At 40.0% G+C, this 25,846-nt stretch overlaps 1 protein-coding gene across 5 annotated transcripts in view; it reads right to left on the bottom strand.

The window, feature by feature from the left end:
- Positions 1–492: 492 nt before the first annotated feature.
- The window catches only part of lrp6 (low density lipoprotein receptor-related protein 6), a 182,758-nt gene continuing 157,404 nt past the window's right edge, over positions 493–25,846 (bottom strand). For 4 of the 5 annotated variants that reach the window (XM_048549411.1, XM_048549413.2, XM_059652424.1 and 1 more), the window contains 10 exons: positions 25,067–25,278; positions 24,751–24,941; positions 19,715–19,924; positions 18,687–18,812; positions 18,113–18,349; positions 8,769–8,879; positions 7,783–8,013; positions 5,389–5,525; positions 4,670–4,767; positions 493–2,619 (listed from right to left, as the gene is read on the bottom strand). In XM_048549411.1, coding sequence (XP_048405368.1) covers positions 2,337–2,619; positions 4,670–4,767; positions 5,389–5,525; positions 7,783–8,013; positions 8,769–8,879; positions 18,113–18,349; positions 18,687–18,812; positions 19,715–19,924; positions 24,751–24,941; positions 25,067–25,278 — 1,836 coding nt within the window. In that variant the 3' untranslated portion in view covers positions 493–2,336. The remainder of the gene's footprint in view (positions 2,620–4,669; positions 4,768–5,388; positions 5,526–7,782; positions 8,014–8,768; positions 8,880–18,112; positions 18,350–18,686; positions 18,813–19,714; positions 19,925–24,750; positions 24,942–25,066; positions 25,279–25,846) is intronic. The other variant, XM_059652423.1, reaches the window with a different exon arrangement.

Genomic DNA, 25,846 nt, shown 5'->3' with positions numbered 1-25,846 from the left:
CTTTTCGTTGTTATGCATTATTTTGCACTAGGGGTCAATTACATCAGTAAATTGCCTTTTGGTTCACCCTTCCAGATACTACTCCATGCATGAATCTTCACACCCCTGTGATTTCTTAATTCAACAGTACTTACAAGTTTGAATTTTGAGTTTGTTTAGAAATATAGAGAAAGATGAGACCCTATACATTACAAATAACTGACTCCCAGGTCCAGTAATCCTTTCTGATGGAAGGTCACAGGCCCAAAATCTTAACTGGTTTTCTCTCTCAGAGGCTACCAGACCTGAATATTTCCAGCATTTTCTGTTTCTGATCTTACTTCTATTTAAAAAAAAAACTTTTATAGTTACTGCATAATCTCAAATTTGATACATGCACAAATGGGGTATGGTATTTTCAGTTCCTTCAAGTCTGAATCAAAAATTCAGTAGTATCTCCCTGACATTTCTTTCCAGCTTCTTTGTTGTGTTGGTGAAAAAGACACATACAGGTTTCAATCTTAGTTTTATTATAAAAATCAATTTTTCATTTGTTACAACTTAACTTGATAGTAACAGAAAGAGCTTTATACAAGGTGCTTTCTTTTTCTCTTTTTAAAAGAATCAGAGTTCAGACAAATAAAGCACTTATTTTACATTTTCAGGATGTTATTGGGCAAATGGATAAGACTGACCAAATGTTGGTCATTAACATAAACACATCCTTGCAAAGCATACTGGTACCAGGGGACTGCACCTGGTACACAACAAAACAGTTAGCTCCAATCGACGGGAGGAAAATCAAAAGGAAGAAGAAAAAAAAGAGGTTTACAATTAATATATTGAGCAGCACCAGATCCTTCACTTCCAAACAAGGTCGTTTGCTTTAGACACACACCACTAGGGTGATTTTTCTAGTAGAATTTGGCACAGAGTTCTATTTTCACTTAGAAGTATACCTGGACAAATATACCAGACATTTCTGGCTCCATGTACACAGCAGCAGACATTTTAAAAATCGTGTACTAATTATCCTATGCATATCTTGACCAAATTTTACGGAAAATAGTGACAATTAAATAATTGAATACTAAAAATACTTTAAATGGCTGCATGATTTAGATTCACTTGGCATTTCAGTCAATCATAAAGGCTATTACAAAGTATTCAGTCTTTGCTACAAAATGTATTTTTTAATACAATGTAATATGTAAAGATGATAATCTGTATTTTGCACAGTACCTTAACTGATAATTGAAAATTACATTTAAAATGGAAAAAAATAAACTCATCTGGCCATCTATTAAAAAAATCTGAGATTGTCATTACCCTTGTACTAATGTTTTATAGAAAAATAAAATGAGGCATAAAGTAATACAACTATACATGAAAGTATTGCAAGGATATATGGACAGGCTTTACAGGAAATCTAATACAAGGTTATTTTATAGCTTATAAATAGGTTATCTACACAATGTGGTATAAAAATACACTCAGAAGATTTGCGGGCACTGAAGTTAAAAGCTCACTGACTAAGAATTTAAAAAGTATCAAGGCATGGTTTATGCCCTTGGTAAAATACTTCAAGATGTCACAGGTGCTATTCCACTATTTGTCCCCATAATTAAAGTAATGATTTTCACCACAAAGATGCGAAAAAGAAGCCGATTTCCTTCCAACTCTACCCCACCCAGACTCTGAAGCAAAGGTGCAGAATAGCTTCCGAGCACATGGCAGAGATCACCTTTGAATGCTGCAGTGTGTTTGACATGGGCTTCACCTTGAAATTGTATACATTACTGGCACTGGTGTGACAAGAATCGCAGGAAGTGACTCTGCATGTGCTCTCCTTCAGCTGACTGTAGCTGAAACAGCTTTGCACAAAAATGCATCATCCCCATGCCAGCTCTCCATGAGTTACTGTTTTCAATTCTATAAGAGTGTTGTGCAGTTGTCTCTCTTGTATTGAAAACAGATGATAATTAACATTTTTATTTTCACTATAAAACACACTGTGATTCTCTTTGGGCACTGGAGTTGCAATCCATCCGGTATCCCGTGCCCTGTTAATGTGTCTGCTAGTTTTCTATGTCTTCTTAGGTACGGTTGCTTCCCTGGGTTAAGGCATTTTTGTTTGCATGTGGAAAAAAAAATCTCATTTGTACAAATTTTTACAAATTTTATGGCACAACCAGCAGGCGCTGTTAGAAAATACATAAATATCCTCTTCTGTACAAATTGTTTGCAAATCATTTCCCTTCCCTCCCAACCTATTTTCACTGTACAAATTACATCTCCCACTTTTAAAATGCAGTCTCTTCATATCAACAATTATTTACAATAGGCAAAGATGGTGCTCATGAGGAGTCTGTACATGGAGAGGGAGGGGGTGGATAAAGATGATGCGAATAACTCCTTTCTGTATAAGGAGAGGGTGGGCAGCTTTCATAGTTCTCCTCAGCAGACAAATACTGGCTCCGTGGAGTCGGAGGTGGAGGGAACGGCTCAGAGTCATAGTTCAAATCGCCATAACATTTTGTTGTAGCAATTCTCCTCCCAGGGGTGTAGTCACTGTCACATACATCAGTACTGCAAGGAGTAGTAGGTGGAGCAAAATTTCTATAAGCATATGGTCTGTAGCTATGTGGGGGGGGGGGGTGGGGGAGAAAATAAGGTATTAATATCAATGTATTTGTAAAGTACATGCAATTTTAATTTACTGGTTAAATTTTTTTAGATTTACTATAAAAAGTGGGTAATGACATAAGGTACAATCTTGTTTTTCCTCTTAAAATTTGTTGAAACACCGTTTCTCTAACACTTTTTTCATGAAATTAAACCAGATGTAAAATTAAACCATCTATGTAAAGAGAAACACAGTTCATGTTTCAAGGCCAATATGACTTGAAAGTCATATCAGACTTGAAATGTCAGCTCAGTTTCTCCAGCATTTTCTGTTCTTATTTAAGATTTCCTGCAACTGCAGTGTTTTGCTTTTAGATGGCAACAAAACAATTAGCTGCTTACAAAACAACCTATTTTTGAATTTGGCTGAATAAGCTTATGTAGTAATTTCTTTTCTTCATTCATGGGATTGGGTGTCACTGGCTGGGCCACTATTTACTGCCCATCCTTAATTACCCTTCAGAAGGTGATAATAAGCTGCCTTCTTGAACTACCGCAGTCTATGGGGATGTATAATACAAGAGTACTGTTAGGAAGACAGTTCCAGGATTTTGACCTATTGAAAGATTGGTGATATAGTTCCAAGTCAGGATGTTGTCAGACTTGGAATGGAACTTGCAGGTGGCATGTGTTAACCCTTGTTCTTTTAGGTGGGGAGATGGTGGCTTTAGAAAGTACTGCTGAAGGAGTTAAGAGTTTTTGCAGTGCACCTTGCAGATGGTACCCACATTGCTATTGAGCATTAGTGAAGAGAGTCAATGTTGAAGGTAGTGGATGGCGTGACAAACATGCTGTTTTGTCTTGGATGGTTTTGAGCTTAAATGAGTGATGTTGGAGCTGCACTCAGTCAGGCAAATGGAGAATACTCCACCACCCTCCTCATTTGCAATTTACTAAACAGGCATTGGGTAGTCTGGTGAATTACACCTCACAGAACTCCTAGCCTCTGACCTGCTCTTATAGCAATAATATTTAAGTGGTTGAACTAGTACAGTTTCTCGTCAAGGGTAACACCTGTACATAAATAGTGGAGGATGGTATTGGCATTGAATGTCAAAGAAAGGTGGTTAGATTTTCTCTTGTTGGAGATGGTCATTGTCTGGTAGTAGCGAGGCACAAATGTTACTTGCCACTTATCAACCCAAGTCCGACTACAGCCCAGGCCTTTTAGCTTATGAACACAAGGCGGTTTAGTATCAGGGGAAATTACAAATAGTGTTGAATCTTAGGTAATCATCAGCGAACATCCCAACTTCTGAACTTATGATGGATGGAAGGATATTGATGAGGCAACTGAAGCTGGTTGGGCCTAGGACCTTACCCTGAGACACTCCTACTGTGATACAGTCCTGGGATTGATTGACCTCCAACTGCCACAACCGCCTTCCTTTGCGACAGCAAGAACTGCCAATACTGGAATCTGAGATAGTGTGGAGTTGGAGGAACACGGCAGGCTAGGCAGCATCAGAGGAGCTGGCAAGCTGATGTTTCGGATTGGGACTCAACTCGAAACGTCAGCTTTCCTGCTCCTCTGATGCTGCCTGGCCTGCTGTGTTCCTCCACGTTCCTTTGGACTAGGTAGGACTGCAACCAGCAGAGAATGTTTTCCCTGATTCCCGTTGAATCTAGTTTTTCCAGGGCTCCTTGATATCCAGAGCTTCATTCTCATCCTACCTCACCTCACCTCTGGAGTTTAGCTCTTCTCTACAATTAAACCAAGTCTGTAATAAAGTATTGGTCTGTCTTTTTTGATGTCCAGATAATTGCTTCCAATGCTTAGACAGGAGTAGCGCATGGGGAGTCTTCAAAATCCCTCTAGCAGCAGACTCCAAAAGAATCGCTTGGGAAATTGAAGATTCCAACAGGCAATTCCTTAATGCTGGAAGCTCTCCAAAATTATCCAATTAAAATTGAAGAATTTGAAGGGTTCTGCTCCAGTTAATAAGTAGTTACACAGAAAAAGGCAGCCTATTAGATCACTAATCTCATTGTGTTCCCCGTTTACCTGTATGATCTATGAGTAGAAGGACTGTTAGAGGAGTAACCAAATTCCATGGTATAATGTGAACGTTCAGTAGCTGGTGATGGTGGAGGATTCAGCATCTATAGAGGAGGAGAAGTATAAATATATATGTAGTCAGTTTAAAAGCTATGTTCATAGTGGTAACTACAAACATGCTGTGGAACAAGCTACAGATATTTCTCAGATTCATATGCTGTGTTGACTTATTTCAGCCAGAAACATGATAGAAACAAAGCAACAGTTTCAGTATCCTCAAATGTGAGACATGGGGAATCAAAGAGGACAAAGTCTGCGAGCTGGAGTACTTGTGTCTGACTGCTGTCTACACCCTCCAACAAATGCATAGGTGTATCAGCTGCCAAGATCCGTCAATACTCTTGCCCATGATACACATGAAAATTTACTTTTTATACAAGGTTCTGGTATGTTGCTGGCACCTGTTCTCAAAAATTTGTTCTGCCGACCTCCGAATTCAGGTATAAATCAGTAAGGTTTTTTTCGTGAAAAAGGATCAATACATTTCTTTTTTCCTTTCACATTGACTAAATCTGTGTTTGCATTCCCAAACAAAAAATGGAGCAAAGTAAAAATAAGACATGGCAAAGATATCATTTTATTTAAAAATAATTCATATTGGTTTAATTTCGGCTATTCTTTAAATGAGAAAAAAGTTAAAGTTGGTAACAAAGCTGTCTACTTACAGGAGGAAAGTAGGTGCCTTTTGTACTTGAAGAACTGCTGGATGAGGCCCCTGTAACATGTGCCCTGTCATATGGTGGCCCACTGCTTCCACCCATAAGACTCAGGGAACTCATCACAGGCTTGCTACGGGACATACCTATAATTAAATAAAACACAATCAGTAAGTAAATTAAAATACGTACAACATGATAAGTATGTTCACAGTATGCAATGTTAATTAAAATGCAGACACAATCACTAGCCAGAGCTTGTGACAGGTCACCTCCTTTACCTGACCACCCATTACTATTGTTAGCTTTGAAACGGATGTGAGAGATGAAGGACTGGCCCTAATGCAGTCGAAAATAGTTAACGCTCTCATAACAGCATCAAAATTCAAAATAAGCCAAGCTGTTTCAGGGTTCATTATTAATGAAGAAATAAAACTTGAAATTCATAAAAGCTTAACATAATTGAAGATACTCAATATGGTACTGTGAAAAGGATATCATATTTAAAAAGTTTGCCAGATTTCTTTGAGGATATAGCAAGCAGTGGTTCAGGGCAAAATTGGTAGATGTAATGTATTTGGATTTCCAGAAGGCATTCAAATGAGGTGCCACATACAGTGTTATTGCTGAAGATAGGAGTCAGTGTGTCAGGAATAACAAGATATAGTTGGGATCAATGGCATTTTACTAAGGTTGGAAATTCCTAACTAATGGAGTACCAGAAGGTTCAATTACATACTATCTATAGTATTGACTTAGAGGACGAGGCAGCGTGTATTGCATCCAAATCTGCTGACAGTATAAAAGTGAGTAGGAGAGTATGTCATGATGAAGACACAAGGAGTGTGTAAGGGTACAAAGATAAATTGAGTGAGTGGGCAAAACTTGGCAGATTGAGTTTAAATGCAGGAAAGTGTGAGGTCATGCACATTGGTTGGAAGAATCAAAAAGCAGGCTATTACTTAAATGGAGGAGACTCTAAAGAAGTGCAGTGCAGGAGGGGTCTAGGTGTTCTTGTACACAAAATGCAAAACTTGCATTAGCACACAAGTGCAGTTAGCATTCCCACAGTGCAATTGCTCCAAGGGTCTGTGCACAGCAACTAGCACGCTGATGCTGTTTGCAACACTGACCCCCAGTTCCGAAGTTGTTGCCGCACAGCGGGTCCCCATAAAAGAAAACAAAATTAGTGGGAAAAACGGGTGCAACAAGATGTTCAGGTGGAATTTTGGCCTTTATTACTAAGGGTTTTAATTTAAAAATAGGCAAACCTTGTTACAACTATACATGGTGTTAGTTAGACAACTACACCTGGAATACTGTGAATGGTTTTGCTCTCTTATTTAAAAAAGGGCGTACTAGCATTAGAGACCATTCAAAAGAGATTCATCAGGCTGATTCCTAGGATGAAGGGGTTGACTTATCAAGAATGGTTAAACAGTTTAGGCTTTTATTCAAATGATGTTTAGAAAAATGAGGGGTGATTGGATTGAAAACTATGAAGATTCTGAGGTGCTTTGTGAGGCTAGATGCTAAGATGTTTCCCACTGGTGGAAAATCTCAAACTAGGATCCACATTTACAGAATAAAGCTGAGATGTGAAGGAACTTCTTCTACCAGAGGGTAATAACTGTCTGAAATTATTGCCTACAAGAAAATCATTGCAGATGAGTCCAGTTATATCAGTATCATGTAGCCAAGCAAGAAATACAGCCAGCGTCTGCTAGAGTTGAAGGGTTGCTGCTAGTGATCTCAACACTGCTGGTCTCAGGAAAGGAGAATTTCAGCTGCACATTCCACTCCAATCAGTGGCCTCTCTGAAATGTGTATGTGGGTATTAGTGAGAGACTAGATCAGATGTTACTACAATTTTGGCATAAGTGAATAGTTTTCTAAGTCACTGCCCATTGTCCTCCAGTTTGGGGCACCCAGCGAATACGCCGTGCTTATGGAACCGCATAGTTGGTGCAGTCAATGAGAAAAAGCCATGAAACTAACAGTTAAATAAGGGAAACCTTAAGTGGTTTCAAAAGAAGAAAGCGTACTACTGGTAAAATGTATCAAAATCTATATCAAAATGTAATGCTGCCGTAATTATCAAAACAACCTTTTCTCTTATGCAGGATCAGTATTACCTAGAAATGACTCATGGGATGTTTTACACCTACATGAGGAGGAAATGAAGGGCCTTATTTACCATCTCATTAGCCTCATCAGGTATAAAGTACAAATTTAAAAATGTGCATAAGCTACATTAAAAGAGTTTGCATAAAGGAAAATAAAAAGTTCTCCAATAGTTAAAGACAGAAAATGGCTGAGTAAAATCTACACGATCAAAGCTTTCCATTGTGATTTCACACACAAGGCCTCAATTTTCAATAGAGGGTGATAGTGCATTTCTACCTTGCAGTGATCCTGGGAGGGAGTTAGTATGTGGCACATAGCCTAGAGGCACTGAAGCAGATCCATGCACGACAAAATCATTTGTCATTGTTTCTCCATCACCTTTCATCCTCGGGCACAGAACACGCTGGCAAATAAAGTATATAGCTCCAATCACAAAGACAGAGAGGATGACACCAATAATTGAACCAATGGTGCTTGTAGGTTGAGGGGTAGGCTCTTCTGTGGGATCTGTGATAAGTTAACAGAAAGATATTTGACAAAGCATAGATCTGCTTAGTCAGTAAAGACCAAGGTAAATTTGCATACATTTGGTATGAAATGAGTATATTGACAGTCTTTTTGCATTGGTACTTTACATAAGAATCGACAGAAGAGAGGCAGATTGATAAATTTATTTAAATAGGACGATGCTGAGTTTAGCTTCAAAATAGTGAAGCAAACAGAAAATAATTAAAAGTAAATCTCAAAATTACTTCAATTTTTAATTTTGTCACAAACGTCAAGTCCACAGTATGCCAATTGCATACCAAAGCATGAGCAGTGACAATTTTGTAACAATGTAAAACAGACTACTAAAACTTTGTAGTAACATTAATAATACTCAGCTCATCATTTCACAGAAACTATGAAGCACAAATCTGCAACGGAGAAACCTGGTCTGCAATTTGATCAAGTGCAACGTGTATTGTACACAGTGTACTGGCACCTGCAACAAGCTAGAATTGGGATTGCCTGGTAATTGAGAGCAACTGCGAGAATTTATGAACATAGCACAAGAAACCATGCTTGCAGGATTTGCTCTCAAGAACATCAGAACGAGGACAGAAGACATTTTGTTTGCTGCATTGCAAGAATTTGAGAGAAGGGAGAAATCACTATCCTTCATCCTTGAAGTAAACCAATGTTTTACATTCACTAAATATAAAGCACAAACTTATTAAAACAGAACCCTGTAATACAATGTGTTATTGGTGAAAGCTTACAGCAGGCATGTTCATCTGAATTATCGGTGCAATCTCCATTATGATCACATCTTTTATGCTTGGCAATGCATTGTCCAGTGGCACACTGAAACTGGTCCATGGCACAGAAAACTGAGAAGTACACAAAAGACAAGATTTTACTTTCTTAAGAGGTCAAACATAACAGAGAGGTTCACTATAGAAACACATCTTAAATACAGAGCAATTTAAAAACACTGACAAGGTGCAGAGCTGCATGAACACAGCAGGCCAAGCAGCACCACACGAGCAGGAAAGCTGACGCCTCGGGTCTCTGCTGTGTTCATCCAGTTCTGCACCTTGCTGTCTTGGATTCTCCGGCATCTGCAGTTCCTATCTCAGAAACAATTTAAAAACAGTAGTCAGTTTTCCAACATTTTTTCCCCAAATTTGCTGTAATTGCCATCAGCATCACCAACTGAGACGGTTGAGTAAGAAGCAAAATGTTTAGATTAGTTGCTCAGTTTTTTTGACAGTCATAGTCTCAGTAATATTATCTTGTAACTATCTGCCAGATATCAGGTGGGAGTGAGAATAGATTGATCTGGCTCTCAGGACCATGAGACTGAAAACATCCTGTCCCACCGATGAACTGCTTTTGATCACTCCGAACTCCTACCCCTCCAACCTTCTGAACAAATCCCCCCAGAGCTATGGAAACATCTGTCAGGGCATAAAATTCCAAGGACCTACATGTGTTGCAGCCTATTGATTAGATTACTGTTAAGTAATTACAGACTTGAACAGAGAGGGGTGGGAGTTCAAATCAACAAATTCAGTTAACTAAATAAATTTCAAGTTAGCATCAGCAAGCGTCACTACAAAACTACTGGATGATCGTCAGAAATCCAGCCAGTTCATTAATATCGTTTGGGGAAGTAAGCCTGCTGTCCATATCCAACTTGTCCTTGTTTAACTTCAGACTCACAGCAATGTAGTTGATTCTAAGCTGGCATATAAAAGGACCTTCCTGGTATTACATTATGAAAAAAGCTGACAAAAAGCCATCATCAGAAGCAAATCCAATTGATTACTCAACGTCCATTAGACACTAGACTCAACAATTGTACAGTCAGCCCTTTCAACACTGCAAAGTCCTCCTAACAACTAGAGCCTTGTCCCAACATGGGAAGAGCTGTCCCACTCGTGATTCAGCTAATGACTGACAGTCACATTCATAGAACTGTACTTCGCAACTGATGCCCCAGAGTCTTCCATCAACAGTTCTGAAGAGGAGTCACACTGGACTCGAAAGTTTAATGTTTCTTTCTCCACAGATGCTGCCAGATCTGCTGAATTTTTTCCAGTATTCTCTGTATTTGTCCCTGTCATTAGCCCTGACTTTTCCCATTCCACTGAGAGGGCAGAGATGGTGGCAATGTAGTGTACAGTTAGGAGTGAATGGCTTTGGAGTACATTCAATTAACTCCATGCTCACTGAGTCTCATTGCTTCAATTACAAGGATACCTCCTCTAGTTTACCATTTACCATCCTCCATCAGCTGATGCATCAATGCTCTTCAAATTGAGCATTACTTAGAAGCAGCAACGACAATAGCAAGTACACAAATGTACACTGGAGGCATCTTAAATGTCCATAACTCAGACTGGCTTAGTAGCAAGACAACTGTGCAAGTTGGCCAATTTCTGAAGGACAGATTTGCAATACTTGGCCTGTGGCAGGCATTGAGAGGAACAACATGAGACAGAAAAGCTACCTGACTTCAATCTATTGGTTGGATGAATCTGTTAAGCTTTTATAGGAATGACCACAGCATAGTTATATGGAGTCAAAAATCCCATCTTACATTGGGAATTTCACCCAATGTGTGTGGTACTGCTGTACTAAATGGGATAGACTTGAACAGATCTACCAGCTTAACAGTGGGCAACCTGAAACACCAATAGTGAACGCAACCACCATCTGCAATGTCATGATCTGGTATTTACCTCACTTTGCCATAACATCGAGATGAATCCTGGTTCAATTGAGATCACAAAAGAGCATGCCTGGAGCTGGGCAAAAGAATGAGGTGCCACCATGGTGAAGCAACATTACAGATTACATGCATGCTTAAAAGCAGAAGCAGCATGCAACAGACTAAGCAATATCGCCACAGATGCATCAGACCAAAAATGTGTAGTTCTGCTGCATCCCGTACTGAATAATTGTGGACGAGAAAATTGTTTACTTGCAAGAGGCTTTATGAATAGCTCCATGCTTAATACCGGCTCGGACCTGCAAAAGACACGTCTGAAGTTTTTTTTCAGCCAGTTGTACCAGAGGGCAATTGATTTCAGCCTCCACTTGTGAACATCACCACAGATGCCAGTTTTAAGCTGGATCAATTCATTCCATATGCTATCAAGAATCAGTGACAAAGCTATCAAACAGCATTTTCTCACCACATACTGATGCTCAGTGTGGGTTCTGACAGGACCACTCAACCACAATTTGTAACCTTGACTGAAACATGAATATGACCTGAATGGCTTAGGTAAGTTGAGAGTGACTGTACTTTATATCAAGGAGCCCAAATAAACTTTAAGTCAATGGGAACCAGGACAAAGACACACATGACTGAAGTCATGCTTATAAAAGCTAGATGCTTGTGTTTACTGGATGCAACAAACACTAACCTAGCCAGCAAAACTCTATCCCATAACTAAACTGAAGATTTAATTCTGACCTCATGGAGGGAAGGTCATTGATGAAGTAGCTGAAGATAGTTGGGCATAGGGCACTACCCTGAAGAACTCATGGAGGTGATATTCTTAAACTGAGACAACTGACCTCCAACAACCATAAACACCTTCCTTAAAGCCTGATACCATACTTAGTTGAATTTTGCCTCATTGTCAAGGGCAGTCACTCTCACCTGACTTCTGTGGTCATTGTTTGGCCCAAAGCTGTATTGAGATCAGGAGGAGAATGATCTTGCCAGAACACAGACTGAGCTGCAGAGAACTTGTTATTCTTTTGCAAGGACTGCTTGATGATACTATTGACAACACCTTTGGGGACAGACAAGGAGGGCTTTTTTTAATCAAGAGTTTTTAAATCAAAGGAATCAAGAGTTAGGAAAATGATAAGGAGGTGGAGTTGAGGATTATCAGACCAGCCATTATTTCACTGAATGGCAGCACAGACTTGGCAGGTTGAATGGCCCACCTCTAATCCTACATTTTATGGTCTTTCATCACCATGCAGATGAATGAAACTAAAGTAACAGGGCATTAAGGATACAACAAGACATAGATCAATTGCAGATGGGCGGAGAAATGGCAAATGGAGTTTAATCCAGGTAAGTGTGAGGTGCTGCACTTTGGGAGATCAAATGTTACGGAAAAGTATACAGTTAATGGCAACACTCTAAACAGCATCAATGTACAGAAGGATCTTACTATTCAAGTCCATAGTTCTGTGAAAGTAGCCACTCAAATAGATTGGGTGGTAAAGGCACCATATGGCATGCTTGCCTTTATTGGTCAGGGAATTAAGTACAAGAGTCACAATGTCATGCTGTAGCTTTATAAGACTTTGGTTAGGCCACATTTAGAGGATGGTGTTCAATTCTGGTCACGACATTACAGGGCAGATGTGGAGGCTTTGGAGAGGATGCAGGATGCTGCCTGAATTAGGGAGTATAAACTGTAAAGAGATGCTGGAAAAACTCAGGTTGTGTTTTCTCGAGTGGTGCAACTTGACGGGAAATTTGATAGAAGTCTATAAAATTATGAGATGCATAGATAAGGCTGACCGTCAGAATTTTTTTCCCCCTGAATTGAAATGTCTAATACTAGGGGGCATGTATTTAATGTTAGAGGGGAAAAGTTCAAAGGAAGCGTGAGGGGCAAGGTTTTCACATAGAGATTGGTAGCAGTTTGAAGTGCACTGCCGGGGTGGTGGGAGGCAGATACAATAGCGGCATTTAGGGAACTTTTAGATAAGCACACAAATATGCAAGGAAGGGAGGGAAATTGACTAATGGCAAGCAGAAGATATTAGTTTCATTTGGCATCACGTTCGCACAACATCGTGGGCTGAAGGCCCTGTTCCTGTGCTGTACTGCTCTATGTAAATAGCCAAATTGGATGTGTCCTGTTTTATGTGGAGAGGATATTGCTGGACAATTTTCCACATCATTTGGTAGATTCTAGTACTGTAGCTGTACTGAAACCGACTGGGCAAGGCTGCAGCTCGTTCTAAGTTTGCAGTCCTACTGCCAGAACAGTGTCAGGGACCACAGCCTCTGTAATACTGGTAACCTTCAGCTGTTTTGTGGTATGAGATGCAGCAAATCAAATTAGCTGAAGGATGGCATCTGTGATGCTGTGGGCCTCAGTAGGAAGCAAAAGATGAATATTCACTTGGCACTTTCAGCTGAAGGTTGATGCAAATGCTTTAGCTTGTCTCTCTATTGATGGGCTGGGTCTTCCCATCAATCAACAAGGATGGGAATATTTGTGGAGCATTCACCTCCTGGTATTTGTTTAATTAACAATTGGATGTAGCAAGACTGCAGAGCTTGGATCTGATCCATTAATAGTGGGATCGTTCAGTACTGTCCACTGCATACTGCCTCAGCTACAAGCACACAGTCCCGGAGGAACTCTGCAGGTCTACCAGCGTCTGCGGAGAGAGAAACAGAGTCAACGTTTCAAGTCCAACAGGACTTCTTCAAAACCCCAAACCCTTGAGTTCCATAGAAGAATCAGTGGACTTGAAACGTATGGTTACAGACTGTAATTTTTACTTCAGATGTTGTAGTGTCTTTGATCCACAACAGTGACTTGCTAGGCTATTTCAGAGATCTGTTAAGATGCACTGCAATGACTGAATCTTAAGTCACAAATAGACCAGACCAGATAAAGATGGCAGATTTCCTTCCCTAAAAATGGGCAGATGGGTTTTAAAACACAATGGCCACTAATAGGCTAGATTTTATTTCCAGATTTTACAGGCATCTCTGCCATGGTGGGATTCAAACCTGTGTTCTAAGAACTATCACCTACAACACTGGATTACTAATTCAATGACATTACCACCTCTCTTAAAGGCGATTCACTGATGGTTGTAGTGTGCAATACCATTCATGACTCCTCTGATATTGCAAGAGTCTGTGCCCAGGTGCAGCAAGACCTGGATGACGTTTATGCTCGGCTGCACAAGTGTCATTAAACTAGTTCCAACAAAAGCCAATGTTACCACTACCTCTTGACATTCAATGGCACTACCATCATTGAGTTCTCCAATATAAACATCCTGGGAGCTATACCAACTAATTTGTCTTTTAGCCTCATAAAACGTATCCACAAACTACAAGCTGAAATCAGAAGTGTGAACTCTACGCTTGCACAAATAAGCGTGCAACACTAAGACATGCGATCCAGACAAATCAGCTCGCTTGACTGTTTAAGGGTTGAAGTTGGATGCAACTCACATCCACTGCCTCTGGTGCGCAGTGTCAGCAGCCATCTGCAAAATACAATGCAGCAAATTACCAAAAGGTTCTTCTGACAGTACCTTCAAAACCATTGATCCCTAAGTGCCTGGACAGACAGGGAACAGGTAAGTGGCAACACTATCATCCATAAGTTGTCCACTACCCTGATTTGGAAATATACAGCCTTCCTTCAACAACACTGGGTCAAGATCCTGTAACTCTCTACTTACTAGTGCTATGGCAGTACGCTGACCAGATTTATCCACTGTAGTTCAAGGTGACAGCTCACCAAGACCCTCCCAACAGTAATTAAAGCGAAGCCGATGTATTCGGGCAAGCCCATCTGCATCTTGCCACGTGGTGGCGCAAGTTGCCAGTAAATCAATATGTCTCTCTCAATACCAAGAAACAATTTTTCAAACAAAGATGTACATTTTGCAACCTCCAAACAAAACTGCAGCCTTGATAATTTGCTCACTGATTTTCTTTCATTCTGCACTTCTTTTTATTCACTATCACTCTACATGGTAATTAAGAACATATACGTAGAATTCATCCCTCTGGAGCAATAATACCCATTTTGTCTTCAGGTTTTTTAACTTAAAGAACTAAACTTCCAGTTCACAGAGTCATAGGAATCATTTTCACCATGGACGACCAGTCCCTATACACCTGCATTCACCATACAGATGGCTTAAAGGCTCTCCGTTTCTTCCGTTCCACAGGCCCGACCAGTCGCCCTCCACCGAAACCCTCATCCGCCTGGCCGAACTCGTCCGCACCCTCAACAACTTCTTTCGATTCCTCCCACTTTCTACAGACAAAGCGGGTGGCCACAGGTACCCGCATGGGCGCAAATTATGCCTGCCTCTTTGTAGTTACGCGGAACAGTCCCTGTTCTGTAACTACACTGGCTCTAAACCCCATCTGAACCTCTGTTACATTGATGATTGTATCGGCGCCGCCTCATGATCCCAAGAGGAGTTTGAACAGTTCATCCACTTCACCAACACCTTCCACTCCAACTTTAAGTTCACCTGGACCATCTCCAACTTGTCCCTCAGCTTCCTGGACCTCTCTGTCTCCATCCCAGGCAAACACCTAGAAACCGATGTCCATTTCAAGCCCACTGACTCCCACAGCTACCTAGAATACACCTCCTCCCATCCACCGTCCTGCAAAAATTCCATCCCCTATTCCCAATTCCTTCACCTCTGCCGCATCTGCTCCCAGGGTGAGGCATTCCACTCCCATAGATCCCAGATGTCCTCGTTCTTGAAGGACCACAAGTTCCCGCACGCAGTGGCCAAGAACGCCCTCGACTGTGTCTTCCGCATTTCCCGCAACTCATCCCTCACATCCCGCCCCTGCAATAACCGCCAAAAGAGAATCCCCCTCGTCCTCACATACCACCCCACCAACCTCCGGACACAACACATCGTCCTCCGACACTTCCGCCATCTACTATCCGACCCCACCACCCAAGACATTTTTCCATCCTCACCCTTGTCTGCCTTCCGGAGAGACCACTCTCTCCAGGACTCCCTTGTCCGCTCCACACTCCCCTCCTAGCCCACCACACCCAGCACCTTCCCCCGCAACCGCAGGAAGTGCTACACTTGCCCCCACACCTCCTCACTCACCCCCATCGCAGGCCCCAAGATGACTTTCCACATCAAGCAGACCTTCACCTGCACATCTGTCAATGTTATAAACTGCATCCGCTGTACTCGGTTTCCCCAATGTAGAGAAAGCCACACCAAGTGGAGGCTTGGGGGCTGCTTTGCAGAACACTTACGCTCGGTTCACAATAAACAACTGCACCTCCCAGTCGCGAACCGTTTCAAATCCCCCTCCCATTCCTTAGATGACATGTCCATCCTGGGCCTCCTGCAGTGCCACGACGATGCCACGCGAAGGTTGCAGGAACAGCAACTCATATTCCGCTTGGGAACCCTGCAGCCCAATGGTATCAATGTGGATTTCACAAGCTTCAAAATCTACCCTCCCCCCGCCACTGCATCCCAAAACCAGCCCAGCTCATCCCTGCCTCCCTAACCTGTTCTTCCTCTCACCTATCCCCTCGTCCCACCTCAAGCCACACCTCCATTTCCTCCCTACTAACCTCATGTCGTCCCCTTGACCAGTCCGTCCTCGCCGGATTGACCTATCTCCTTCCTACCTCCCCACCTATACTCTCCTCTACTGGCTCCATCTCCACCTCTAACTTGTCTATCTCCTCTCCACTGCTCTTCTTTCCATCTTCGATCTGCCTCCCTCTCTCTCCCTAATTATTTCATAACCCTCTCCCCATTCCCCTTTTCTGATGAAGGGTCTAGGCCCGAAACATCAGCTTTTCTGCTCTTAAGATGCTGCTTGCACTGCTGTGTTCATCTAGCTCCACACTTTGTTATCTCGAATTCTCCAGCATCTGCAGTTCCCATTATCTCTCAGTCATAGGACTTGGCTGGTTATGAAAACGAGTAGCTGATGCCTAAATATCATGAAGATTCCAAGGTGATTTTTTTCACTCTGAAAAGCCATTTAGAAAAGAATAGAACTGGAATCAATTTTTATACAGTTCTACGCTTCGAGTTACATATTTATAAGCATGCATCTCCTCACCAGTGACGACCGTTTTAAGCCTGTATTTATTAACTGGGGGTGGGGGCAATCAAATGAATGTCCCAGTTTATCCCTACCACATGGACACCAATAACCATAATGAGCACAGACTCAGTATATTAACAGTCGTCAGTCAGTTAGTCTCTGATTCTAGACAGGATAACAGCCTTGAAGAGGGCACTTGTGGCACAGTGGTAATGCCCCTACCTCCTGGGTCAGGAGGCCTAGGCTTAAGTCTATTTGCACCAGAGGTGTGGCATAGCAAGTCTAACAGGCTAATTTAAAAACATTTAAAATGATTTACTATTGGAGAAATTCGGAGGCTGTTGTGTTATGTGAAACTATGGTTATAATGTAGTGGTTATCATATTTCCCTCATATCTAATAGATCCTCAGTTCAAAACAGACAGAAACATTATCAACACTTTGGGTGAGAGTGATGGTCATCCACGAGTGAGCATAATTGCTTTCCAGTGGTTGTGCCAGGTTTGAATCCCCCAACGCTACAGTGGTCTGAAACTTGAAGAAGGGTCACTGGACCCAAAACATTAAACCTGATTTCTCTCCCAAACTAAAATTGCCAGACCGGCTGAGTTTTTCCAGCAATTTCAGTTTACATTTCTGATTTTCAGCATTTGTAGTTCTTTGATTTTTGTGGCTGAAACCACCTAGGCTTGAGGGCTAGGCTTGGTTAGTACTTGGATCGGAGATAACAGGGAATACCAGGTGCACTAGGCTTTAGAAATCTTGTGATGCAGTGGTAATGTCAATATCTCTGGGCCAGAAAGTTAAGACCCAGGACGTGTCATTACACACCTGAACTGACTGATTCAGGGAGATGATGGTATATTCCTAATGTAACTGGACAAGTAAACCTGAACAACAAGGTAATGCCCTAGGGATGAGAGTTTGAATCCCACCATGACAAATGGTGAAATCTGAATTTAATAGAAAAAAGTCAATTTAGTGGTTATTGTAATGGCAATTAATTATTTAACCTCTATTGTACTAATCTCTTTTATCAAGCCTCATCTTTTCAAGAAGTCATTATAGCACATCAAGTTGACTGAACACAAATACCACTAATTTCACTGGCATTCTTGGGTAAGGAAGGCAAGGAAATCTGTCAGGATTTCCTTTTACAAATCGTTATTCCGTGACCCCTGCTTGAAACCATATCTTGCTATACAGTGGTGGTACTGCAACAAGTAAACAAAGAAGTAGTTTATTCTACGAATAAAAATGATCAACTACCTTCACATTTCTGTTCATCAGATTGGTCTTGGCAATTAGTCTCTCCATTACATCTGAAGACAGCATCAATACACTGCCCACTGGCACACTGGAACTGACTGTCTGAACATACTGGACAGTTCTGCTCATCACTTTGATCATCACATTCAGGATACCCATCACATCGCCAAGCCAAAGGAATACAATCTATCTCACCAGTAGCACAAGTGAAGTGATCTGGTGCACAAGTTGGTGGCTCTGAAAACAGACAAAGTTGGTGGCAAGCTTACAGGTTTAAGAGTGGCAAAAAAAAAGCAAATTGAGCAAAATTCAGCTTTTCTATTTCAATTTTTAACTAAACTGAGGACACAAACTGTCAGTGCACAATTCCACAGTTATCAAAATCCTCAATGATAACTGGTCTGGCATTTTCAAAGAAATGTATATCAACAGGATTGATATAAATCTAAAACAAAATGTCTCATCGCTTGGTTCTCAAATATTTTGTTGTTTGACTTTAAGCTTAGTCACTAGGGGAGCACACATTGCATAAAATCTTGAAATCAGGATTGAGAATGAACAGTTTTGCTCTTACCTCCACATGACAGTTCATCTTGCAACAGTACAAGGTGAACAGGACAGGAGCAGCGTGTAGTACCATCTCCCTTTACAATACATATATGGGAGCAGCCACCATTATCTTGGGCACAAGGATGTTCAGCTGTAACATCACAGGAACAGTAATTTCAATGCTACTAAAACTGAATATGCCAGTCACAAATTTAGCAAAGGAAGTATTGACAGTCTCAATTATTATTTTAGAAACAGATGCATTTAGAATTTTTAAAGGACCTCCTTCCCAACTTTGATAAAATGTTTTAAGCGACTGAACGAGGCTCCAAATGTAGATCATAAATTTACAAGGCAAGAATCTTTCCTGCATCATCCATGTTTGGCATGAACAAATGATTTTTTAAAAAACTGCTGTAAAATCTAATCACTATTTACATGCGCATGCTTATGCTTATATAATCAGAGCTGTTATCAATCAGTACATGCATGGGCATTGCACAGACACAAAAGGTAAACAGTAAGGGAATGGCATACAAAACACCCTGAAAGCTTGTGCATAACAGTGACACAGGAAAAATATGTTTAATTTTTTTAAAATCCTGTGTTTTCAAGTGGATGCAGGAAGGAACTGATTTGAGAGAGGTGATTTTATCTTTAAACTTATTGCACCTATTACTTTATTTGATAAATCTGACCTGGGGCTGACGGGCAGATTTTACTCTGCTTTGGCTTTATTTTGTTATGTAAGGAAGTTGTCCAATACCTATGGCTTTCATTTATCTCAGCAAACTGGATACACAATGATATTCACAGAGACAGATTAAACAGAACAAGTCTACAGAGTAATTATTACTACAAGCCTATGGAGTAATTATCTAATTAGGTATCAGGAATTAAAATATTTAAGTTTTAAACTGCCGTACTTTACAGAACCATAGGAAAATACAGTCAGTAGTTTTATTTCTAGTTTCTTCTCTTTCAAGATTTCTCAGACTTGACTGTTTTTTAATCACGTATTGACTAGATGTAGTTTTTACATTACTAACATACCAAATTCCTTTAGATCGAGTTCTTTCACAGCATGAATGTCACTCAGTTGTGCTATACGAGCTTGAATCTTAGTACGACCATTACCATTTGTCTTTTCAATTCTCTCAAGCATCTGTTGTTGTCTATCAATCCAATATAAGTGGTTACCAAATATAGTCAGACCTACAGGTTGAAGTATGTTGGCATCTTCCAAAACAATTCGATTTGCACCTAAAAGCAAATTTAGAAGATTTTATAAAATAATTCAATTTTTTGTACGCAATTCTACATGGTGGTGATGCTCAACAACAGCTGCTAGCCACATATGGCTAATTGGGAAATTAAATTTTGACTAATGGCATTAGAAGTGTTAGAGGTGGGTGGCATTACAACATTTAAAATACATTTGGACAGGTACATGGATAGGAGCAATTTAGAGACATATGGGCCAAATGCAGGCAAACAGGACTAGTTCAGTTTAGGAAACCTGGTCAGCATGGACGAGTTGGGTCGATGAGTGGGTTTCCGTGCTGTCCGACTCTCTCTCAATTGCAAGACGTACTTGCACATAGGTTTACTTTTTCATACATGTGTTGGCAACATATTGAGACAAAAAGCAGAGTGTGATTTTCTTCTTATTTCGATTGCTGATTAAGCTTCTGGGTCATCTATTCCAACTTGGTGTCCAATTTTGTGTAATAATACTCCTGTGGCACACCTTGAAACATTTCACTGACCCAAGGGTGAAATTAAATACAGATTGCTGTTGTTGCCTCTTTGGTTACTGACAATGGTAGATATTATTAATTAAATACTCAAGAAATTACATTTCTCCGTACTGAGAGACTTGTTTTCCTTTAGAACTACTGCATGTGGCAAAAATGGGGTCAGTGTAACCACTGAACAATTCCGCCATGTACACACATTTCCAAAATCTTGTTCATGTTCATTTCCAAATTAATTCTATGGACCACTAGTTGCTAATGTATCAAAATCACAAGGGCTTTCAACCACATTCCAAGTCAGTCGTCGTGAGTTTGAAATATTAACACTCTCGCTGTACACAGAAGCTGAGAGATCTGCTGAGTTTCTCCAGAAATTTCTTTACACATTTTTTCTGCTTTGATTCATTTACTCCTCACAAACAGCGGGAATCTTGCAAACACAACTATGTAACATTATCTTGCCAACCGTATAACCACAGAAATAGAAAGGATTTTCAACTAGATGGTGGCATCAGGGGATCAAATTTGGGAAGATGTGGTAAATTAAAGCGTTAATTCAAGACCAAAAGAGTGCAGTATTAATACAGGAAATGATAAACACACAGTGACAGGAAGGGACATACAATACAAATCTAAGAGTTGAACAATAGGTAAGACTAGAGTTTCCTAAGAAGTTTAAGGCTAAAGGTTCTGTACCTGAATGCTTATACTATTCAAAGAGAAACTGACGAACTGAGAGCACAATAGAAATAAATAAGAATGATCTGGTAGTCATTACTGAGGCTGAAGGATGATATGGATTGGGAAATTGAACTTAACCCTTGAACAGTACAGGAAGTTAGGAAGAGCACGGAGGGGTTGCTCTTATTAGTTAATAATGATATTAGTACAAAGAGAGGAATGACATATGTTCAGGAGACCAAAATGTGGAAATAGTTTTCATAGAGATAACAGATGTGTGAGAAATTTAGTGCGCGCAGTTCTGGTCACCGTAGTTCAAGGAGGATGAGATTGCACTAGGGGTTGTGAAAGAAATTAACGAGGATGTTGCTGGGGTCAAGTGATTCAGCTAGGAAAAGAAACCAGAAAGGCTGGAGTGGTTTTCCTCAGAGTAGAGGAGGCCAACAGGGGATCTAATTGAGATGTACAAAGTTTTGAGGGGCACAGACAGGGTACAGAAGGAAAACATTTTCCACTTAGTAGATGGATAAGTAAGCAGGGTCACAACTTTAAGGCAGGGAGCAGGAGATTTAGAGGGGATCGAGAATTTCTTTTCTCTTCTGAGGATTCTGGTATTCAGAACTCACTGCCTGAACGGTTGTTAGAAGCAAGAACCCTCGAGAAAATTAAAAACTATTTTGATGAGCACCTGAGATAACAAGATGTAGAAATGGATGAACACAGCAGGCCAGGCAGCAGAGGAGCAGGAAAGCTGATGTTGAGAGTCCGGACCCTTCTTCAGAGAGGACCTGAAACGTCAGCTTTCTTGGTACTCTGGTGCGGCCTGGCCTGCTGGATTCACCCAGTTCTACACCTTGTTATCTCAGATTTTCCAGCATCAGCAGTTCCCACTATGTCTCTTGATGAGCACTTGAAATGGCTATGGTCCAAATGGTGGAAAATAGGATGAGAATAAATGGATGTTTGATGTTTGAGGACACTAAGAGCTGAAGATCTATCTGACAAAATAAAAGGCAAGATATCATTTGATGGGGTGGTGCACAGGTCCCTTAATAGTAACAACATAGTACAGTAGAGCATAAGGGAAGAAATAATAAGAACTTATCAGAAAGGCATTGTAATCATGGGCGATATTAATTACATATTGACTGGAGAAGTTAGAACATTTTCAAAGTAATTTCTTTTAACACGTTCTGAAGCTGACCAGAGAACAGTCAAGACAAAACCTGGTATGGTGTAATGAAGCAGGACTAATCATCTCAAGGTGAAGGTGCTCCTACGTAGCAGGGACATCATTAAATGTTACATTCATTTTGAGGAAGAGAGTAATAGTTTTGAGATTTTTTGTTAAAATTGAAATGAGAGAAACTGACGGTTTGAACACAGAGCTGGTTAAAGTGAATTGGCAAATTAGCGAAGAGGATACATCAACAGAAAAGCAATGGCAGACATTTAAAAGGAGATATTGCAGAATACAACACAGAACAGATACCTTCCAGCGAGTAAGAAAAATTCCAATGAACCGACACACCATCTGCGGTTAACTTGAAAAGTTATGTGGTATCAAATTAAAGGAAAAGCATGCAATTGTGACTGGGTGACAAGTCAGAAGTTTGGACAAATTGTTTAAAAAAATGGAAATAATGACCAAACATTAATAAAGATTTAAAGTTAAAATATGAGAAAAGGCTAGCCAAAAATATAACAGACAGTAAGCGTTTATAGAAATAATTAATAAAAAGATGTAACTGGGAAATAATAACAGAGAACAAAGAAATAGCAGATGAATTGAACAGATATTATGCATCAGTCTACAATACATGTGACTACAATAAACATTCTAGAAGTAGCGATAAATCAGAAAAATGGAACAGAGGGAGGAACTCTGGAAAATCATAACATCTATCAAAGGGAAAGTATCAGACATTAGTATTAAAAGATGTTACAACAGGGTACTTAGATAACTTCAAGGTCACCAGACAAAGTTAGAATAGTTTTGTGAAAGCAAAGTCACGTTTGATTAACCTGTTTGAGCTCCACGTGGGGGTAGCACATACAGTGGGTAAAGGGGAACCAGTGAATACAGAGTATGTAGATTTGGAGTAACCATGCTGGCATGGTCAGAAGACTGGCTGGTTAACAGAAAGCAGAGAGAAGGCACAAGTCCTTTTTAGTTTGCTAAAATGTAGTGAGTGATCTGCCACATGAATTGGTGCTGGGATCTCAACTGTTTACAGTTGATGTAAATGCCTTGAGTGAAGGGATAGAAGGTGTGGCTGCCAAATTAGTCAACTACACAGGGTTAAAGTAGGAAAGTAAGGTGTGAAGACAACAGTGGAGGCTATGAATAATTACAGGTAGTTAAGTGAGTGGGTAAATGGAGCTGTGAAGTTGTCCATTTTGACTGAAAGAATAAAAACCTCTAAATGGTGCAAGATTGCAGAGCTTTATGATACAGAGGAATTGGGATAACCATATACAAGAATTGCAAAAAGATTGTTCTACTTGTATAACAATTCATTAGGAAAGCCAATAGAATCTAGTCATTGATTGTAAAGGGAACTGAATACAAAAGTGGGGAGGTCATGCTTCAGTCATACAGGACAATGGTGAGATAGCATCCAAAATGCTGTTCACAGTACTTGTCACATTATTTGAGGAATAGTTGAAGACATTTCAGAGAAGGTTCATCAGACTAATACCTGGAATTAGTCACATATTGAGAGGTGTCTTATGATAAAAGCTTGGGCAGACTAAGTTTATATCTTTGGAATGAAGAAGATTTGCAAGCTACTTGCTTGAAACAAATGAGGCCCTGAACTGTCCTGCTAGGATAGATGTTGATAGGATGTTTCTTTTTAGGACAAAAACTAGAATGATAGGTCACCCATTTAAAATAGAGAACAGCTGAAATTATTTCTCTTAGAAGATGTTTAGATCTCTCTTTTAAATAAGAGGTGGTGGAAGCAAAGCTTTGAATATTTTATGACAGAGGTAGATTGCAATCAACTCTTGATAAACTATTTAAATTTGAGGTTACAATCAGATCAGTCAGGATTTTATTGAATGGCGATACGTTCTGGAGTGGCTAAACAGCCCTCATCGTTTCCTATCTAGTATATTCATGTAATTTTACAACATTAGTCTGATTAGTTTGTAAAGACCAGAGATCAGCAATCCTTTTCCTGTGTCTGATAGAATCATTAAACTGGTAGGGAAGAATATTACATTGCAAAACAAAATGAAAGTTACCTACCCAATTGTTAAATACTTCTAATCAATGAAAATTTGAAATGGTGCAATATCCCTGTGTGCCAAAATGCTGAAGTGTTTTGCTGTGAAAGAACAACAATAATCCACGGCGTGAAGAGTAATACAACTAGAAGGCTAGGAAGAGAGTCCTGCAGTTAGGGAAAATGTAACTTGCGAAATATTTGGAGGGAAGAATAAAATGTAAAACATTTCAAATAATAATACTGATTATATGGGTCATTGTGTAATCAAATTATTCTGTTCATTCAGAAATAAAGACTTGATGCTTACAAAAACAGCACTTCTCATACATATTTAAAATAATGCATTTTTTCCTTCACTTTCTCCTCCTTTCTCTTTCGTAGAAGTCCTTTGAAAAAATTATTTTCCTCTCTTTACCTGATAAGTCACTGCTCTCTATGCGGCGCAGATCAGAGTCAGCCCAGAACAGTTTGCCAAGCTTGTTGTCGATAGCAAGTGCAACTGGTTTACTAAGTCCACTAAGGAAGAGAACTTCACGCTCTGTACCATCCAATGCAGCTCGCTCTATTCTTGGTGATCTGTCTTGAAGGTTAGTGAAATACATATATCTATCAGTTTGAGAGAGGGGAAAATAAAGGGAAAGCAATTATTTAACAAACTTCTCCAAGTTGCCCCTGGCAAAAGCTTTAATAATAACAATGTCTGTAGGTCAAGTGTCAAATTTTAGTTTTACCCCCTCTCTGGGTTTACGATGATTGCCCTTGGCCTATCTTGTTCGCCTCTCAAAACCACACCAATTGGTTTGCCATCTAGCCGTGTTATGTTTATTACATTAGTCGCCTCACAAGTCCAAAAGATGTAACGACTGTAGATATCAATGCTGAGGTCATAGGGCTGCATATCCAAATTTTGGTTGGGAATTACACTGGTTACAACAGTAAAACTCTGCAATAGAAGTAGAAAACTAAAACAATGAAAGAAACAACATGCAGAAATAAAACAAATTGACAATTACTGTAGTATCGTTTTAGAAGAGTTGGATTATATTATGAATAGTTTCAGAGATTAGCACATTAAGGAACCAATTAGAGGACGTGCTATTTTAGATCTCGTATTACATACTGAGAAAAGGGTGATTAACAATATTGTTGCAAATGAAACTGTAGGGATGAGTGACCAAAACATGGTAGGGATTTTACATATGTTTGGAAGTGAGAATAACAATCTGAAGCGAGGGTGTTAAATTTGAATAAGGTGAATTACAAAGGCATAAAGCACAAAACGGCTGAAGTGGATTGAGAAAATACATTAAACACCGTCCACTGACTCTCTATGGTCATTCGTTTTTAAAGAACTATTATGAGATACAGCAACTATACTTTCAAGGTGCAAAAACTCAAAACAGTCACTCACTGCGGCTAAGAAGGGAAGTTCAAGGTTGTACAAGAGTAGGAGAAAACACCTGTAACATTGCCAGAAACATCAGTAAAACTGAGAATTGGAGGACTTTTTG

Source organism: Stegostoma tigrinum, chromosome 18, assembly GCF_030684315.1.
Source record: "Stegostoma tigrinum isolate sSteTig4 chromosome 18, sSteTig4.hap1, whole genome shotgun sequence".
Taxonomy (NCBI): domain Eukaryota; kingdom Metazoa; phylum Chordata; class Chondrichthyes; order Orectolobiformes; family Stegostomatidae; genus Stegostoma; species Stegostoma tigrinum.
The sequence above is the reverse complement of the archived record's forward strand: the minus strand, read 5'-3'. Positions and strand labels throughout refer to the sequence as shown.